Below are 19,891 nucleotides of genomic sequence, written 5' to 3' on the forward strand. Positions count from 1 at the left end.
GGCTGCGCCGAGCCAGCGCGAGGCCAACCCTGCCGCTCCCTCCCAGCGCCGGGCGCGGGACGAGGTTGGCGAGGGGCACGGACACACACGGCTCGACCGGGAGAAGCAAACGCAGCTCAGGCAAGCGGCTACCTGGGTGGAAGGGAAGGGCTGCGGGACCCAACTGCACGGTCGGCAGAGCCAGCTGAAGCGTTTGGCGGGACGGGAGCACCTGGAAGGAACAGCACACCCGGCAAACGCCGCGGCAGCGCCAGCATGCCCGAGCGGAGGGCAACGCTCCCCCTCAGCCAGCCCAAAGCTGCCGAGCACGGCCCGCAAACAGCACCGGGTTCCAGTCTCCCGGGAGCATGGGCCGGGGCACGGGAGGGAGGGCAGTTTTGTTGGTAGCAGAGAATGGCCGGGGGCTCTTTCCCTAGTGACACCGGCACATTTAACTTGGTACAGTTACCCTCTGGGTGTATGTAAAGGAATTGAGAGAGCAACAATCAAAATTTTGAAATTCTTAGGGAAAAAAAAAAAAAAATCACAGTCAAAATAAATGCTCCAAAATGGGTGTGTGGTAGCGCACAAAGGGTGCTGCTGGCTCATCTGCTCGCTGTCGGCAGCAGCTGTGCTTGCGCTGCTTTGGGGACAGTTTTGGGGAAATTTTGACTTTCGAAATTCAGAAAAACAGAAACACCGAGCTGTGTACTCAGGAGGCGGCGGCAGGCGCTGCCGGTGGCCACAGCGTCTCCGTGATGTGCTGCCCGTGGCTGTGCCGCCGGCACTGCGCTCCGGGCAACGGCACCGCTGCGAGCAGACACCCATTTTGAGGAATTCCTTTTTGGAATTGCTTCCCGTTCTTCGCTACATTCACCAAAAGGTGTGTTTTTCTTGAAAAAATACAGATTTCAAAGTAACAAAGCTTATCAGAGCAAAACAATTATTTCCCATCCAGACAGCGATATTTAACAGACACCTCTAGTGCTTCTTACCTATGAGATCTGGCCCAGGCCTGCAATAACAATTATTAGTATCGCTCAGGCGTTAGAACACATACGGAATTAATCAATCATTTCTAACCTCTTGGCCAAAGCATACCTATAGTGGCTTCCAGGAGGAGACGCTGCCAGTTCGGCCGGACAAAAGGGAGCGTTTCACAGAGCGCCGTGAGGCCTCGGGGCTTCGCTTTTCTGGCCTCGGTTTTTGGTTGGTGCTCAAAGCCCCGCTGGGAGCAGCGCTGGACCCCAACGCTCCTGGGCAGGGCCGGGCCCAGGAGGAGGCTCAGCCCGGCTGCGCCGCCCGCTCCCGCCTTCTGCCTGGGCGACGGAGCCGGCCCTCGGCTTGCAGCGGGCAAAACGGGGCTGCCGAGAAGTGGGAGCCAAAAAATCGGGCGAATTTCTAAAAAAGGCTTAGGAGGACTCTGGCAAAACGTGGAGGTTGGATTCGCACCACTGATGCGACCCCCGTTTTGAATACACCAGCTGCATCCGCTGAAGATGCTTTTATTTCTTAATCTGGATTAGTGCTAATTTGCAGGGACCAACTACGAGGACGTATTTCTGTAACTTCCAGTCCAGCGTGGATAAAAAGAGGTTCAAACCATTTACTTGGCTTTGCCTCCGCTGATAAAGCAATTACCTCCTTTTTGTCCCCAATCTGATAGTCGCATTATGCGAAATCACCAAGCAGGCGAGATTGAGCGCCAGCTGCATGTTTTGAAGACGGTTTCACACAATACAGCAGAGTCGAGCGTTTGACGAACATCGAGTTTCAACTCAACCAGTCTCCAAATAAGCGTTCAAAAAATTGCAGCCTAGCAGCCGGGAGGCAACCTGAAATGGAAACTCTCGCCGCTCTGCACGCCTCCCGCCCCGTTTTCAAGGGTGCCACACAGAAATGGGTGCCAAACTCAAAAAAAAAAAAGAAAAAAAAAAAAAAAAGAAAAAAGGCAGGAGAATCCCAACAGAAAACAGCGTACATCAAGCTGCGAGCCCGTGCGTTGGAGGAATGGCTACACCACAGCGACTATACAATGCAACATGGCCAAGATGCAGAAATCAGAGTGGAACCAGTATCTAGCGTAGAAGAGCAGCGGTTTACCTACGTACTAGCCCTTACCTGAGAGATCCCCATAGTCCAGCTCCTCTGCCGAATTGGGCAACTGAGTAAAGCCTTACAAGTAAAAACAAACTCATTTTTCTCTGCGTTTCTCGAGTGACAAAAAACAGCACACTTAAGAACTGAGGATGAATTTCTTGGGGGGGGGGGAAATAATGCGTCAATCACTTGCCACCTTCTGCCGATTTGGGCAGAGTAACTCGTATGACAGAATTGCAATAATTTCCTTTATTACAGACAGAAACGTTCCTCAGTCTACACTGTTGGCACACGAAACATGGAATCAAAATCACTCATTCATAACAGCATGCAAAGACCCCCAAACTCTGTCTTGTAGTCATCGTGGGGGGCAATTTCCCAATTTAGTCCAGTCTGATTTCGGTTCTGTAAACACAGAGCAATGTAAAATTGTCTTCCAATTGCCCACAAAATTCAGTCTGGTTTTGGTACTGCTGACAAGCCCGGCAGTTTCTCAGTGAGGGAGTGGTGCAGATTGCATTGCCAAACTGGAAGGCATCTGTACGTGCAGACCTGCAGGCTGCGTCTTCCGCCAAAAAACTCTGACAAAAACTATTTTTTAAATTTTCCCAAATTTGATGCCTTGACAGAAAAAGTATCTATCCTCAAAGCTGATAAAGCAGTCAGGCGAGACACACTCTCGTGAGCACAAAAGGCAGCGAACGCTGTGGGTAGGGCCGTTATTTTCTCTTTTGTTTGAGTTTGGGAAAACGTCAGGGGGGCCAAGGGAGGACAGAGTCGAGGGAACTCAGGACAGGTTCCAGGGCAAACCTGTGTCTGGAGGGCACTGGGATCTACGTAAAGGGGGTGTGTGTGTGTGTGTGTGCGCAGCGTTTCTGCGCAGGCTGGGCCCTGCCGCACCTTACTCTCGCTGCTGGCTGCTAAAGCAAGTGCATTATCTAAGGAAAAAAAAAAATCAAATTCCCATGAGGAGACAGCACCAGCCGTGGTGATCTGGCACCCCGGCACCGTCCGCTCGCAGACTGCCCCACGTGAGACTGTCCCTGCTGCAAAGCTGCCAGCGAGGCACGAGGACGTGCAGCTCACTAAAAACTAAACTCATGCTCAGTGACTGGTTTTTAAACACATTAAGTCGCCTGGAAGCTGTGGCCGGAATTATCTTCTGAAGCAGGGAGCTGTTCAGATTAATAGCACAGATTTTGTCGGTGCGCTGCTCCTGGGGTGCAGGGAGCCCCCGTTTTAACGCTAATGCAATATATAATCACAGCTGACTCACAGAAGCACGGGACATGCAAACCTGGGCTCAGAAGAGGAGCCATTCAACTTGTCGCTCTCCAAAATTGCTTCTGTAGAGTCTTCCCTTTCACTTAAAAGGAGCTCCATTTTCTCAATAATGAAAAAGGGCAACGCTGCATTTTTTATGAAGCAAAAAAAGTCTTTTTCAAAAGGAAATGCAACAGTTCAACAATTCAGTTTCTACCTGCACCTGGTATACTTAGAAATGCCACCAAACAGTATTAAAACCTGTTGTGAGGCACTTTATATCTATATCTATATCTATGGTAGATTACTTTTTGATTTTTCTCACTGAACTTTCACATCACCTATTAAAGCCCCTTCTTTTCACTTCTGATCAGAATGAATCCAAAGTCTGCCACAGCTCCTGTTCCATAAATGAAAGGTCAATTCTCGCTCGGCCGCCACTTCCCCGTCAAATACTGAGTCTGCTGCGGGCCAGCCCGCTGCCTAAGCGGGGCCACGAGCCGGCTGCTACCACCAGAGCAAGGCTCTGGGCCGCGTCCCGAGCTCCCTCCAGGCTGCGGGCAAAGGACAATTCTCTGTCTGTAATTAAGCTGTAAATTAGCAGCTCGGGGTTGTTTTATGCGGCGTGTTCCACGGCACTGCACAGAAACCTTAACGTGTGCAGAGAGCTCCGTGATGTTTTAGTCACTTGCCCCAAGGACTGGATCCGTAGGAGAGGTTTAGGGATGTATTTACTATTAGTTGCACTTTTAAGTCGGGCGTTCTCGAAAGGGGAAAAGGCAGTGGGAGCTGCAGAGCCGCCTGACAGCGTTAAGGCAGAAAGCACCAAGGCTCCTGATCCTCGAGTGCGGCGGCATCTGGCGAGCCCTGCGAGCCAGGCAGCGCTCCGGCACGGCTGCGCCTTTGGCTTCGCATGAGGACAACTCCTTCCCAGAGACGGGGCGCTATCGGAAAAAGCAACGCGAGCTCAACACAGTAGTGTTAAATGCTCTTGTGCAGAACCCTGCTAAGGCTGTAATTAAAAATTCATATGGTTGGGGAAGAATTTCCAGCTTATAAAATAATTTACCTGCTGTATTATGGGCAAGGTATTTCCTTGTCACTCTTCATTCACCACTGGGATGTTTTCGTTATTTTAACCTCCACTCCAGACTTCCTGCTTTGCCAGCTTCAGAAGAGATTTTTTTTCACCCTACCTTTTCGTGAGGACGAGCAGAAATTCTGCCTGTGCCGAGGCAGCGGCGCCGTGTTTCTGCCTCGGCGGGGGAGCCGAAAAGCGGCTCCGCGCTTCCCCCTCGCCGAGCACACGTCCGTACGCACAGGGCTGCCCACAGCCCGCTGCCGCTGCCCCGGCCCTCCAGAATCCATCGGGAGCTCCTAAAGCTCTTTGCTTACACAGGCCAGGGTAAAATTTGGGAAAAAGTGGCAAAATTAAGTCATTGCTTTCACTGCAGCGAAAGACCATCACGTCTGAGGTCGTGGCTGCGTATACACGCTCTGCGTGCACAGGGGAAAAAAATGTGAGCGGGGGCGTCTCCTCAGGGCTCCCGCGCTGGGCAGCAGCCCTGCCGAGGCCGAGCGCCCCGGCCTGCTGAGGGGCTCGGAAATTCAAAGCTCGCACGTTGATTTTGAGAGGGAGAGGGGTGGGAGAGGAGAAGAGGGCGGGCACGGCAGAAAAAGTGTTTTCTCTCCGGCTTCAGCGGTGGCCGACTCTCGGAGACGTTACTCTCCCGGCTCCGCCAAGCTCTGCCCACAGCTCGGCTGCGAACAGGCAGGAACTGCCATTTCGGCCCCGCCGGCACCCTGACACCAGGAAGGGCAAAATGAGAGGGAAGGGGGGCTTAAGCTGGGCAAACCCGGCTTAGTGCGGTGCAGCAGAAGCACAAGCCTTCCTGCCGGCCATGACCATGCTGTTATTGGAGTTCTGGCAATGAACAGTGCAGAGAAAGGAGAAAGTGCATCAGAAAATTTACAATTAAGCTCTCATTTTTCAACAAAAGAGTTAACAACGTTCGTGCTTTAAGTCACTCATGCATCGCTGCCGTCAACTCCATTCCAGAGGGAGACGGGAATGGCAGGGGCTTTGCTACCGCTTTGACATGCACACACATACAGGACTCCTCTCCCCCCAGTCCTCTAGGATACACTCCAAAAAATTGAAGGACTCAAAAATCCTTTCCCCGATTGAAGTATTGAGCTGGCTCCACACTAGCCTTACAATGCATTTTCTTTGCTATCAATCTCTTTTTTGGTTGTGTTTTTTGTTTTTTGGTTTTTTTTTGTTAGTTTCGTTTCAGTTTTGTTTTTTCTTCCCCCAATTCATTTAAAATCGTTTTTGGAGAAAATCCATTTGGCTGTAGTTCATGCCCATGCATTTCTAGTCATTCACAGACATGCTCACTCCCATCGGACATCGGTAAGAACAAATGGCCAACATACAGAAACACCTGGTATACTCCATACACACTCCAGCAACACAAGCTTGGAAAGAACCCCCCGAGTCTTCACGGGAAAAGCACCCCCTGAGGGCAAGCGCAGGGGAGTTCCGGGGACCTGGCTGGCTTTTAAGGCAGGAAAGTTTGTAGCGGCTCATTTGAGCGGGATCGCTTCGTCATTTCAGCTGTCGGGCTCCTCGCAGCGGCACTCCTCCCCCACGGAGGTGGCAACAGTCCGAGGTCGTCCTTGAGCCAAAACCAGGCTCTGCGGCTGGCCCCAGCACGGTAAAAGCGCCAAAAGCCATCAGGAATTGTGTGACAGACAGGGCTGCGTGTGCCCCCCCGCCCCGCAGCCTCGCAGCGTCCCAGCACGTCCCCACGCCGGGGCCTAACGCAAGCTGCGTGCCGGGCAAGGCTCAGCGAGACGGCTAGGAATGACGTCAGCAGCCGCGCCGCTGTCAGGGCCGCTGGATCTTTCCCAAATTGAGGGGTCAGCATCTGTTCCTGCACGTTTCTAGGGTTGCCCGACAAAAACAGAAAAAAACCTGGTGTTGTTTCCTGATGCTGCGGGCCGCCGTCCTTCCGCCTGCATCTTCTCTTTCTCAGCCAACTCCAGCACTGGCAGCAGAGTCCCTTGGCCAAACTGGGGTCGACCCTGCCCTGACTGCTCTCCCTACCCCCGAGGCGCGAAGCCCCGGCTACACCCAGAGTCACGGGGTGCGGAAGGGGCAGCGGGTGCAGCCGCCTCCTGGCCGAGCCCCGGGGCTCTCCTCAGCCGCTCCTCAGAGAGCGAAGCGCCCGGCCGGTGCTTGGAAGAGCAGCCGGACCCTTCCCAGCTCAGCAGAGCTGCGGGGAATTAAAACCGCCTTCAGGGTCGGCTCTCGGAGGCTTCCCCACGGCTTAGCGATGGCGTCATCGACCTTCCGGCTCCACCCGACTCTCCCGCGTGTGAGCGTGCTGCGGGATGAGGCAGCACTTGGACTTTCACTACCTGGCCCTGACTTCCATGGCAGCTGCTACAAAATCGCCGATGCGGAATCCTGACATTAAACGCACCCAGGGCGACCAGCACCGTCCAGGAAATGGAGCGTGACTGAAGGTTCCAATCTTTATGTCAAGTGAGAAAGCGCGCCCAAGCAGGTAAGTTATTTGGGACAAGAAGTGCCTGTCCCTCCACTTGACACGGGCCGTCACTACTCAGCCACCCCTTTCCTCGGTGCTCCCTCTGCCATCGGCCAAGGGCCGCCGCGCCGGCGACGGGCTGGAAAAAGAGGTTGTTCAGCGTTACGGATTTCTGTCAATAGAAGAAACAGCCGGTTTATCAGAGTGAAAAGGCACTAAAATAGCAGACTCAAATATGGATTAGCCTTAATTAAAGTTGTCAGAGGTTTTGGTTCTTTAGCTGAAAAGCGAGCTCGTGCCAAAAAACGGTATGCTCAACTTCCAGCCTGAAGTGCCTATTTAGGCTCACTTTGAGAATGTAGGAAGCTAAGGAAGCTGTCAAGCTGTTAGCTCGGCTGCCTTGAGCAGATGAGAAGGGTTAGGTTGCTAGACTGCTATGCCGACAGGAGAGTGTTGCTGTTTGTTTTCCCCATCTCCTTCTGCAGCGTAACAATGCAACTCCACCGCTGACCCCCGTAGCGAGCGCTCCTCTGCGGAGCGTCCCCGAACAGGCGACGCTGCCCCGCGCCGGCGGGCCTGCCGCACGCGCTGCCTCGGCAGCTCAGAACGGAAGGAAAGCGCTCAAGGTTTCCCTCAGCTCTTAAAAAATGGAACTTGAACTCCTGTTTCCGAAGGCCAGATCCCTTTTTCATGTGTGACGCGATTGCCCTGTGTCATCCAGAGGAGCGGGCGAGGGTTCCGCGCCCTCAGCACCGTGCGGGCTCGTCGCCGCTTCCGTGGGGCTTGGGGGATCGGTGCTCGCCTGGCACTGGAGCAACCGTCTGCGAAGCTCACAGCAGAAATGACAAGAGCAGACAGACTTTCCAGCCTTAAAAACTCTGTTATATTTATGAGATCAGTCCACCTGAAACGGTTTTCCCTTGAAGACTGCATTTCCCTCTTTTGCTTCCCCTTCCCAGGCTTGTCTTGCCACTCAGCAGCGCTGAGAAATAAGATAAACAGGAATGTGATACCAACCGTGAACTGCCGGTTCTGTCGTCGCCGTTGTGTCTACACACGGGAACAGAGGATTGGAGGAAGGGAAGAAACAGGAGGAACAGCATGCAAAAAAAGGGAAAATGGAAAAAATGGAACAGATAATATATGAGCAAGCTTTCAAAGAACATTGCGTGACAAGCAATAATAAAATGAAAGGCAAAAAGCATTTGAAGTGAGTTGCACTGTTTAGAAGACATGCCTCCAGTTCAAAAGCTATGAGCCTGAGGAAAACAGTAAATTTTTCTCTTTTTTTTCAGGACCTTGCCAGAACAATTACTGGTGGTTGCAAAATCAGGGGAACAGGAGACGGGGGGAGAACACCGACACCAACGCTTTAGTTGGTGAGGACCAAAACAGAAGCTCAGGACCAGGACAAAGAGCCGACACTTGGAAAAGGGTTTTCACACGTTCAGACATTGCCTGCAGCGAAGCGCCAGGGCCTGACCCCCCCCAGCCTCTCCTCCTCCCTCCATGCGCGTCAGTACGTGGCGCAGCCCTGGAGCCCTCTGGGAGGGGGGAGCAACCGCTCAAATCGAAGAGCCTGCTGGAGACCTCACCTGGAGCCCCGCAGCTGGGAGCGGCCCTCGGCCTCGCCTGTGCCGAGCCACGCACCTGCACGACGTGCGGCTGTGCTCTAGATTTGGCGAACGCAGACAGACATCACCAGTCCCTCTGCTGCCACCGTTAACTGGTGCACAGTTCTAGGTAAATAAATACGCTGGAGCTTTCCCTGTCGCTCGTCTCGGGCTGCCTTTACTCCACACGTATTTCGTGCCGCTGGGAATTTCTCGGGGGTTGCTGCCTTGCCAATGGAGAGATGTTTCACCCCTTCACAGGTGCTCGCAACAGGCACTTTTAAAGACTGACCCAAACCTGACGGCCTTTTCTGACAGTGTCCTACAGTATTCCCTCTGCACCGACAGGTCTAAACCCAAGTGATTCACATTAAGTGAACAAGCCAGTCATTTCTATATTGAAACTCATTTACCCTTCATCGGGTTCTACGAGTTCTGTGGTGTCGGCCTCTTGCTTTAGCAGGCTGGCTCCTCCCAAGGTATCTCTAACGCTGCAAACCCCCACCGGCAGCCTCGGGCTGACAGCTCAGCCGAGGCTTCGCACGACTCTCCTCGCTTCGATGCAGGCGATGTTTGAACCAGTAACGTTGTAGGAGTAAGCGCAGAGCAGCGCTCCGCCACATCCTTCTGCAAAGCGGCCCCGAGCTTGAGTTTTGTAGCAAGGACAGACAACTCCCATTGGTGTTTCCCCTCGTTAGGATGCTGTCCAAGGAGCCCCGGACGGGCAGTCCTCCCGCCCGGGCACGGGCAGCAGCGGGGGAAGGAGGACCCGTCCCTTGGCAATTTAGCTGAGGACAGCCCAGGCCTGAATTCCTGAAGCACCAGTGGAGACAAGATTCATACAAGGAGTACACAATACTTACAGATACAAGGTCTACATGCTTTAATGATGGAAGCAAAACAAATAAACCCTGCACAATTTAACAAACTGCACCAAGATTTGCATAACAGATTATCAAGCCGTCATTAGCCTGTTTCCACTGCCAACATAGACTGTTCTCAGCTTGGCAATCCAGCCTAACGCACGCTTAAAGACGCGAGCGCTTGTTCTCCTGCTGGAGCTCTGGCGGAGGCTGCGAGGAAGCCGTCCAAAGCGGAAGGAGAACAAGAGCGGGGCTTTTCTTGCTTGTCGGGTTGCAATCCCCAAGCGATGCCTCGTTTTAACCAAGCAAATGGTGAAGGGGAAAATGGGGGTGAAGGTGGGGGGAAAGCTGTTGTTTAGAAAGGGTTGTAAAACTGAGTATTAATTCCTGAGATAGCATCTTGGCATCTACAAATAATCTCAATTTACTGTCTTCCTGAAACAAAAAAAGTTACGTCAGCTTTTACGCTAAATAGAGAATCTGCTGAAAGCAAACTTGACGTGCTGGAAGAGATATTAGTCAAGAAACAGTGCAAACTGGACAGTGCATCTCGCTTCCCCGTCTGGGGACAGAGACCAACAGGTTACAAAAAATAAAGTTCTCAAGCGGTTGTAAGTGCGAACAAATATCCAAGTCAAACAACATGTTGGCTGCAGCTGGAATGACAAAGTTATGATTAGCAAATGGTTTGGATGGTTGCAATAGGAAACACAGACCGGTTAAAGTTTAGAAGGAGTTTCCTGGAAGTCCTTCTCAATCCCAGATCTTCTTTGAGAAGGAGGATCGCACACACACAGCGCTCCGAAGAGGAATCATCTCGTGGCAAAGAAAAGCAAAGAACAGCCCCGACGCAGGCACCCGACTGCAGCAGTCGCGCGGTGAGGAGAGAAACGTGGTCACGTAGATTTGGCACGACATTAATGAACACGTGGAGAACCGCGTCCGCCCAACGGCGCCGCTGCTCTGCCTCACGCACCAAGGAACAGCCCCCGCCCTGCGATGCCGCCGCCACGACAACCTACAATTTTAAGAGGGACCGGCCGACTTCCAACGTGCCTCCCTGGCTTCCAGGTACGTGCCAGTGACCTCTGCTTCGCGTTCAAGAACAGCCACATCCACGTGCTGGACCAGACCTGCAGCACCCCAGAGATTAGGCTTCTGCCCCACGTCCTAGAAGAAAAATCATCTTTTCTCCTCCAATATGGACCAACAAGAAAGTCCTTGACACGTTTCTGACTTAACAAAGGTTGAACGAGGCCAATGAAAGGCTTTGCCGTCACCCAAAAGCACCGTTCTGGCCCCGAGCCATCGGTGTGGGGAGCTGGCACTCAATCAGGGAATCACAGAATCCTCTGGGTTGGAAGGGGCCTTAAAGATCAGCTGATCACATGAAGCTGATGCTCAGCATTTAAAACGATTTAAAATTGATTGAAGTTGGTGCCACAAAAAGGGCTGGCTCACTTGATGGGGCAAAGCAGAGAACGGAGAAAGCACATTAAAAAAAGAGGCTCAACGTGGTACTTCTCATCTCAAGATAAAGGCTTCTCTTCCCGAGTCTCATCAGAAAAACAAGAGAATTTGTTCTATGGGGAGAAGCAAAACAATGCAACGGCCTTTCAAAATCGACAAGTAGATAAAGTCACTGGGGGGCAGGTTTATAATTGGAGATGGGATCCAGGAAAGGAACCCCTGGCCTCTCTAAAGCTGCGCCTTTCCCCTCACTGATTCCTCCCGGCGCCGGTCGCTGAGGCCGCGAGCGAGCGACAGCACCGGCACACGGCGTCCTGCCACACAGATGGTGCTACCTGCCAGCTAAGAAAACTCGGATGACACCCAAGTGTTCGGCACTCACCACCTCATTAGGTAGCTACACAAGCGCGCACGCACACATATATACACACATTTATAAAATTACTGCATGAAGGCATCTGGGCAACATTTACTTGAGTTACGAGCTCCATTGCCAAGCCTCCTCATTTTTTCAAATGGATTCTCTCCAACTTCAAACTGTTTGTGGAGTGTGACAGACTGGGCCCTTTAAACTCGTCCGTAATTAGTCCACAGCCTCAAACAGAACGAGCACGGTGGAGGAATATTAAAACCCCGGCAGCAAAATTAAATTCACCAACTTGAATGCTCGAGCTGCCGTGCTGCAGCCGTACGGAAGCGCACGATACACTGGAGCTTAAAACCACACAGCTATTGTGAGGAGAATTACAACAGCGCATCACCAGAACAACAGCAAAACGCCCCTTTTCTTAAAAAACTGAAAGCGTTATTAGTAAGTATAGATATCCATCCAGTGCATTGCTTTTTAAATGGCTTTCTGTACGGAAAACAAAACCCAATCTGATCACTGACTTGTGGAGCTCTTATTATTCTTCCTGATTTTCCAGACTACTTCACATTTACTGACCGGGGCCAGTGCGAATTCCTTCACGTTGCTGCTTTCACAGCAGCCTCAGGGACCAGCTCGCGCTCTTACAACCAGGACTGTGGCTTTGTTTCAGGTTGTTAAGGCTGGTAAAGAGCCCGACACAGATCCCCGTCCTTCCCCCAGCAAGCGCCGCTGCCCGTCGGCAGGGATGTTGCGTTGCCGTGACATGGCCAAGGGGCAAAGGGGGTGACACCCCCCCCGGGGTGCAAACGCTCTCCCTCGCTAAACGCTCCTCGGGAGGATGGGTAAAAACGTACTTTGCATGATGATACTCTGTGATGATCCTCCGTAACGTGATTCCAGCTCGCGCCGAAAGCTTTTGTGCGCGGGCATGTTGCAATGCACCCCAGAGACACTTTGATTTGCGCACCAGATGTTTCACAAAAATAATCACAATCTGTATGGAAGTTGTGTGTGACAAGAACAAAAATATTCCGAAATTAGCGCTGTGGCTCCGGCTACGCCTTTTTGTGTTTTTCCACAAAGATCTGCGAGGATTGGGTTTTATTTAAACCCAACCGTGTGAACGTCACACCTGCCCACGGTCCCACCAGCAGCCAAGACCACGCTGGGCGGGCAGGGCGGTCGTCCCACGGCTCTGCCCTCGCCTTGGGGCGCTGGCCGCTGCTACCCGGAGGGGACCGGCCCTCTGCCCTCGCTCTCTTACACACGCACGTTTTCTGCCCAGCAGAACGATGGTTTCTGCACCGCTTACACTGGGTCACCTCCACGAAGAGCAGACCTGCCAGTACCGTGCCCGCTACCACCTGGATGAGGCACTAGAAGACTGAATCTTATTTCGTTTTATTTTCTGTACAAGGCCTGTCAGCTACTCTCTCTTCCTTTATTCTCTTTAATGCAGTCACATCCTGGATGAAAATGTCAGAAGAGCACAGCATCATCTTTAAATTAACTTGACATTTCATCAGGGACATGCAGAGGCTTCAACGGAAAGCAAAAGTTAAATAATAAATAATTTTGGGGAACAAATCACTGGGCTGAGTGCCTGCACGGTGCCGTTGAGCACCTGGACACACAGCAAGGGAGAGCGCCCCGAAAACGGGGAGAGAACGCGGTGAAGGGATCCCTGCAGCCGGGCGGGAGCCGCCCACCCGCCCACATCTGGGGGCGCTGGGAAGGAGCGTGGGTCCCGTTTAGGTGCGATTCCCCGCAGACACCAGCACCAGCGGCGACGCGCACATGTGCCCGTGCCTGAGGAGACGCCCAGCGGCGGTTCGGCTGGGACGCGCGTCCTTGGGCCATCCCCACGCCGCCCCTTCGCCTCCCACAACCTACCGCGGGGTCATCTGAGCGAGGAACGCTCCTGCGCTGCTCCTGCCCACCACCTCCGCGGAGTTCTGCCGGAGTAAACCCTGGGCCACTGCAGGTTGTCCCACAACCAGCTCTAAGCAGAAAAGAACAGACTTCCATGGAGGCTGAAATCATCCCTCACCTTGAGGAAGTTCTCCCGCATGTGAATTCATGCTCTGAAGACCTGCGACACTATTCCTCCTCAAAGACTTTCAGATTCCCACACGTTAATATTTCCCTGATGACACGAAATCGTGGGGTTTAGTGGACCCCAGAGCTGGCACGTGGGGAGGCCACACCAGGCAGACAGAGCCGCTGCCCTCGCCCCGCGCCGGCACGGGCCAAGAGAGAGCTCAGCTACGACGGGCCCCTGGACGAGGGGCGACAGGCACTCCGCGCCGACGAACAGCTCCTGCTTTGGAGCTCGCCCACTGGTCAACCTTCCCGTCAGATGGAGCCCACCGGCTCCTGCCAAGAAAAATCCCCAGCCCCAAGGAGGGATGCGGGGTGTTTCCGCAGCACGGGAGGCTTCAGCACCTCAGGGAAGTCTGAACCTACAACCACTGGCAGCAACGTTTCAGCTGCCTGAACACCAACCCCCACCTGCCACCACAAACTCTGAGGCACCAGTGGGGTTTAAAGTCCAGTCTAAAGTGGCATTAAAGAGAGGCCACTGTGGCATCTGCCAGCTGGCCGTTCACACTGCTGCGTGACAGGCAGCGGGGGCAGAACTGGCAGCATCCGTTGCAAGGCTTGAAATACGGGTAACGTGCAGGCGCGCCGCACCCCCGGGTCTCCACTGAAACTGTTGCCAAGGCACCTGCGTGATCCATCTGCAGAGAAAGTGGGATAAATGCAAATGTGCACGTACAAATAATACCGTAGATCCCGCGGTGTGGAGGTGTATGTGCTAAGCAAGACCAGAAGGCAGCAGAAGCTGCCTGAAAAGGCCGGCTGAAAGGCTCCGCGCCGCGCCGTGCCCGAAGACGAGGCCTGGGCGATTGTTAAAAACCTTTATCTCCCAGGAAACAACAGCTGTCCAAGCCCAGCATTTCAAGGAACGACTCTAGGGGTAATTCAAATTATGCAGTTTGCTCGGCTGTATCATATTGTACATCTTAATGAACAAAGCCACAAGGACAATTCGAACTGATAAAAAAGGGCTTTTCGGCGATAACAGCTGAACCACCAAAGGGTGGTCGGAATATCAATGCAGGCGGAGGATGTACGGGGAAGATCAAACTGTCACGCAGGAAATCTTTTCAAGCACCTACACCAAAGCAAAGCGGCAGCGACAGAGGAAAAGCTTTAGAGGTCGTGCTGTTTCGGAAACTTCACCACTGCTCGGCTTCTCCTTCTCCTGGAAAGAAGCAGCGCAGCGGGTCGGCTCTTCAGAGCCCTTCCCCGAGCCCTCCCTGCCAGAAAAGCGCCTTAGCGTGCCTTCGCGGGCCGAGCGGGCAGCGGCGGCAAGACGGGACGTGTGTCGAGCAAGAGGGGCTGATAGCAGCCCCCTTCGCCCCGGGCACGGGCTTGGGTGGGTCCGGGGAGCCCGCGGGGAGCGCGCGGAGCCCCCGTCACGCGCCTGCCCCTCGCGCTGCCCGTCCCCTCCCGTTGGCGGCACCTCCTGCTCTGCCTCGTGCTCGCTGAGCGGCGTCCGTCACCGCTCCGAGAGAAACTCCCGGGGCAGGGCTGCGCGTCCGCATCCCGGCGGAGGTGTTCGGAGGAGAAGGGCTGCGTGGGAGCGAGTGAAAACCACGTCTGAGGCCGGGACGTGCACAGGAGGAGGCGCTGACCACGCGCGTGCAGCTGCCGTCCAGCCCTTTCAGATTCTCCTCTCGGACACTTCTAGCAGGAGAAATGAATTCCCTAACCCCCAAGCACTGCTCCCCAGAGCGATGTTTCCCTGGGGCGGTCGGTGGGGAGGACAGCACGCCTACAACCCCAGCTCTGGACATCGGAACTGTTTCAGCACAAGTCCCTCTCTCCTCTTTTTTTTTTTTTTTTAAAAAAAGTGAAAGCAAGACAACAGTTTCAGAACTACTCTATGGCTTCAAGGAAGATGACCTAGGCCAGTATTATATAAGAAGTTGGAGGAAAAAGACAAAATAAAGCACATTTCAAGTCCTCCACCTCCTAAGGAAGGGTTTTCAGCCCGGCTGGCAGGCAGACGGCTCGCACCCCGCTGAGACACGGAACACCCCGTCTGCTACCTAAGCACTTCCATCGCACGAGAAGAATATTTCAGCGTTTTGGTGATGATGGGAATTAAGGTATCAGTTGTCTCTCGAGGCTTTAAAAAGTGTTTCAACACTACTATGCTGTGTAATTCTAGAGATTATGTTAATTTGACCTAATTTTTTCCAGCTACAAAGTCTCTTTAAATATTGAAGAACAAAAGTTTCTGCAGCATCACGCTGCCTGGAAAACACACACGTGCTGGTCTCTGCGCCGAGGCGGGGGGCGAAGCCTCAGCTGCTTTTTGTGGGAGAAGCAGCTGGACTTGTGGGCAGGAGACGTGAAGCCCCACATCAAGAAGACTCAGCGTTAGATCTGTGTCATGGAGGAATATAAAAATTTCTCTCATCAGCATTAACTGATCTTCCTACGTATCGTGAGCAGGAACTGATGGAATTGGTGAACAATATCCCATTTTTGTTAAGTTTCTGGCCTCTTCAACAGTTCACAGTCAATACAGAAACGCATCATGGAGGTGATGGGGACCCAGCTGGGTTTTGCCAGCGGGATGTCAGTGACCTCGGGGTTTTAGATCCTCCATCACGGCAAGCAAAGGTGGCAGAAAAACGGGGGAGGACAGCCACACGCTCCTGATCCCAAAGTCCTTCTGCCAGGCTGATACCGAAGTGACCCACGGTTCAGCTTGCGCAGCACGCGAGGAGCCACCGCCCAGTGCGTCTCTGGGTGCGACAAACTGTCCTCCCCAGGGAGCAGCACCCTCACAACGGGCAGCGCTGATCTGCAGGGCAACAGTTCGCTCCGACGGAAAGCGGCCAAGGACGGCCGAGAAAGCGGCACGCCAGGTCCTCCCTTCCCCGAAACCCCCCACCCCGGCGCCGCCCCGTCCAACACAACCCCGTCGGAAAGCTTCAAGGGGGGGTTCTTACAGCTGGAGACACGGACTCAAGAAGCACCTCGAGCTGTAGCTGTGGGTGCTAAGCAGCTCCGGGGCATCACCCTCCCATCAGCGGGGCAGAAACCCTGCCGGGGCCACTGCCAGACCGGGGCAAGCAACCGCCGCAGGCAGGCCCCAGCTGCGCTGGAACTCCGCTCGACGGGAGGCCTGGTCATAGCCAGTCCCGACTCCAAGGACCAGCCACCCCCCCTTCTTATCTTTCATACCAAAGAGCTAGAAAACTACCCTGGAGGAGAGCCTAGAAGCCCAGAGGCTACTGAAAACTCGCAAACAAGTTGCAACGCTTGCAGTGGGAGAGCAAACAACAAACCCGCTCCTTGTGAGGAACAGCCACGACACCTGAGAGCCTGCCGTGGCAGGCGAGGACGGCGCGCGCGTGGGAAGCCAGTCCTGGGGCCATCCCTGAGTCCACAGGCCGATCGCAGTCCAGTTCCCGGGAAAAGGACAGTCCTTAATGCTTGCGGGCACCGACAGAAACTGAACGGGGTCATTCAAGCATCAAGAGAAATTCTTCCTTATAGCCTTCCAAAATTCACTGAAAGCATGAACAAAATACCATAAAACACAAGAAAACCGTCTGCAGATCCATTTACACGGGACCGAGTTTCTCTGCAAATGGCTCTTAAGGAGAGTTTAACAAAGTTTGAGACCTACTCTGAAATGAAAGCTGGTTAAGTTAAGAAATTAAAAACAGAACTGAAACAAAGCCAGCAAATCGCAAAACGGGAAAGAGCCTTCACGGTGGAGGGTCTCAAGCATCTGAACTTGGGTGCCTGGAGTTCGGTTTTATGGATAAGCACCTGGAAAGAGGAAGACAGGGAATGGGAAGGTCTGGACAAGACGATGGCGATGGCAGACGGCGCACGCGCAGCGCACGTTAAGGCACGTTGGAAGAAAGACTTCGACTGCTTGTCCATGCCAGCGGAGTCTGACTTGGTTGCAAAAACCTCAGAAGGAAAGAAGCCACAAAACACCCTGAGCAGGACGGTTAGAGTCAGCTGAGCAGCATCATAAAAGCAAATAAAACATGACGGCATTTACACAGGGGATGGTTCAGAGCAACAATAAACATTAGGCCATTAGCTATTCAATGGTCCATTCTCACCTTCGGTTTGTCACCTCTACCTCAAAACAAGGGGGGGAAAAAAAAGCAAGCCAAAGCAAAAGCAGCAGTTGAAACAGAAAAGATCAGAAAAATGACAATGCAAATGATCACAAATAAATCAGAAAAGCCTTCCTTATGAGTGGAGAGAGTTGGGTCTAGTGAGGAAGTATGAGGGATGTGTGTGAAAGAGAGAGGTGTCTCGTGACCAGCCGGTTGGGTTTGTTCATCTGTTCTCGCAAGGCGGGGAAAAACTCAAAAGGCTAAAAGCCAGCTCCTCAAAAAGGGTCCTACAGATGATGTTCGACTCCAAAAATGACTGGTGGAATTCGCTTTTCTGGGAGAGCGAGGTAGAGGGCTTATCACAGAGACAGACCGAACACCGAGGCATCGGAAAAAGCATCTCGAGTCACGTGAGGCGAATTAAATTACTGAAGACCAAACATCCTGCTTCCAGGTCTAAATTGCTCGGAAATTGCTACTGATGGGGTTGAGGCTGCAACAACTGTCTGCACTAAACGAGCTCTAGGGCTGTCTGGACCCCTCGGTTAAAAGTACCCAATATCAGCCACCAGTAACCGAATTAACAGCTTTTTCTGCCACGGCAATTCCCACGTCTCAGAAACACCTGCGGTAAGGACTGTCCGACTCATCGAACTGCCGGACCAGGCCTCGCGCTGTACGGTGCGTGGATTTGAGGAAAAAAAATAATAAAAAAATGCAAGTGATTTGTTTGTTGTTTTTCCCCAGGCTTCACGCTCTGCTTATATACATAAAAGACAATAAACATTCAGGACATTTCCAATGGTTATGAAGGTACCATACCTGTGATGGTGGTAGGGATGGTGGTGGTAGTGGTGGTGGTTGTTGTGGGAGGAGGGATAGTTGTGGGGGGATCTGGATAAAATATAAAAAGGAAAATAATAAAAAAGCAAATTAAGAAAAAACAAGCAGAACACAACAGCGGTCAATCGTGATCAGAGAGAAACAAGGACGCTAAGAAGCAGCACGGCTGTCGGAGGCCGTTCCTCCTCTAAAACCAGGTGGAGACGGCCCAGCTGGCTTTAAGGACAGCGGGCCAGATCCTCGGCAGCCGGACACGGCCTCGAGCTCGCCCGCACCTCGGCAGCTGCGCGTGGACTTACTCTAGCTGGAGAATCTGGCCCCGAAACTCTCCCCCGTTTTGCCTTCTACAACGCTAAAAAAAAAAATTAAAAACATAAATGAAACCCAGCATAAATTAGTCAATGAGAGAGAGAGAAATGGAATGGGGGAGGCATAAGAAAAATAAACTGCACACTTTCCACAACAAAAAGCACAGTTTACATGTACAGAGAGAGACACAGTGGTGCTTTGCTGGTTCTCTACGGCTACGTTTGGGTGGGAGGTTTGTGGGAGCGGCCCTGCTGCGCCCCACAAGCTCAGGATCGACAGCACGTGGATGGATCTCGCTTTCTGCCCCGGGCCCTCGACTTCACTACCCCTCCTCTGCGACTACACCTCGGCAGGATGTTCCCAACGACTTCAGAGATAGTAACAAATACACAGAAACGAGAACATCGTTGCTAAATCTCAATTTCGAGGTATGAAGAATTTCACCAAGCCCTTTTAATAAAAAAAAGTCAATATTTTTCTGACAATTGCAGTTGAACGCTCCTGTTGCTGCTGCTGGGGCACTGTTAACGAGGAACACGGCTACGGGGACGCTTCTCGGCACGGGGATGTTTCTCTTCGTGACCGAGAACCGTTTCTCAGACGTACTTGACCTGCTGAGACTCAAACGCTGCCGCTCTTCACGGTATTTATGTTACGTACAGGGGCACAGACTCATCAAAATCACTGGGCAGGAGAAGGTAAATATGAGGAGATGTAAAATAAAAAATACGTATCAATGCCCAGATGATCAAACTGAATACACTAAGTAGTCGGGAAGACTTTGAACTACAGATTCATTCGGCAATAATGGAGCATGAAACATTTCATGGGCTTTTGATTTTAGGTTTCCTCTATAGCATGTCAACTTTTCATCACTAACACATCTGCTACTCTTTTATCTCCAAGCGAGCTCTCTCAGATTCCCTAATTAAGACATCTGAACTTTAATTATATGCTGCACCTTTATTATATTCTGTTCAACTTCCCGAAAGTTAAGACACGTTACCTCGGAGTTTGCTCCGCTGGGGAGCGCTGATCTGCGGTGATATTCTAAGCGGCTACCGTCCCTCCCCTACACGTGGAGCGTCCCAGCCCCTACGCTGACGCAGGGCACTCGGACCCGCTCCTCGCACCAACGTCCCCCCAGGAGCAGGGGGGGCCGAGGCAGAACCGGTGGAGGAAAGTGCCCGGCCAGTCCCCGAGCTGCACGGGGACCACGCTCTGCAGCAGGCTCTGCCTCGATAAAAGCCAAAAAAAAAAAAAAAAAAGATTGCATGCTAACTGCGCTAGAAGTTTCTGGCAAACGTGTCTGCCCGCTCCCACGGGGAGGAAAAGCGTGAAATGAATCTGTCTCTTATAC

General features: G+C 52.7%; 1 protein-coding gene and 1 long non-coding RNA gene across 8 annotated transcripts in view; one reads left to right on the plus strand and one right to left on the minus strand.

Moving 5' to 3' along the window:
* Positions 1 to 14,063, plus strand: part of LOC113488608 — a 20,026-nt gene extending 5,963 nt beyond the window's left edge. The window contains exons 2-3 of the long non-coding RNA XR_003399959.1: positions 14,009 to 14,016; positions 14,051 to 14,063. This is a non-coding gene — a long non-coding RNA (uncharacterized LOC113488608). The remainder of the gene's footprint in view (positions 1 to 14,008; positions 14,017 to 14,050) is intronic.
* Positions 1 to 19,891, minus strand: part of CADM1 (cell adhesion molecule 1) — a 144,037-nt gene that overhangs the window by 3,949 nt on the left and 120,197 nt on the right. For 2 of the 7 annotated variants that reach the window (XM_026863882.1, XM_026863883.1), the window contains exons 8-10: positions 18,202 to 18,273; positions 7,917 to 7,949; positions 2,101 to 2,154 (exon numbers count right to left, since the gene is read on the minus strand). The exons of 1 other annotated variant lie outside the window; for it this stretch is intronic. In XM_026863882.1, the coding sequence (XP_026719683.1) occupies positions 2,101 to 2,154; positions 7,917 to 7,949; positions 18,202 to 18,273 (159 nt within the window). The remainder of the gene's footprint in view (positions 1 to 2,100; positions 2,155 to 7,916; positions 7,950 to 18,201; positions 18,274 to 19,891) is intronic. 4 more of the 7 variants (XM_026863885.1, XM_026863884.1, XM_026863887.1 and 1 more) reach the window with 4 other exon arrangements.

The sequence above is a fragment of the Athene cunicularia genome, assembly GCF_003259725.1.
Source record: "Athene cunicularia isolate RWA chromosome 24 unlocalized genomic scaffold, athCun1 chr24_part2, whole genome shotgun sequence".
In the NCBI taxonomy this organism is placed as follows: domain Eukaryota; kingdom Metazoa; phylum Chordata; class Aves; order Strigiformes; family Strigidae; genus Athene; species Athene cunicularia.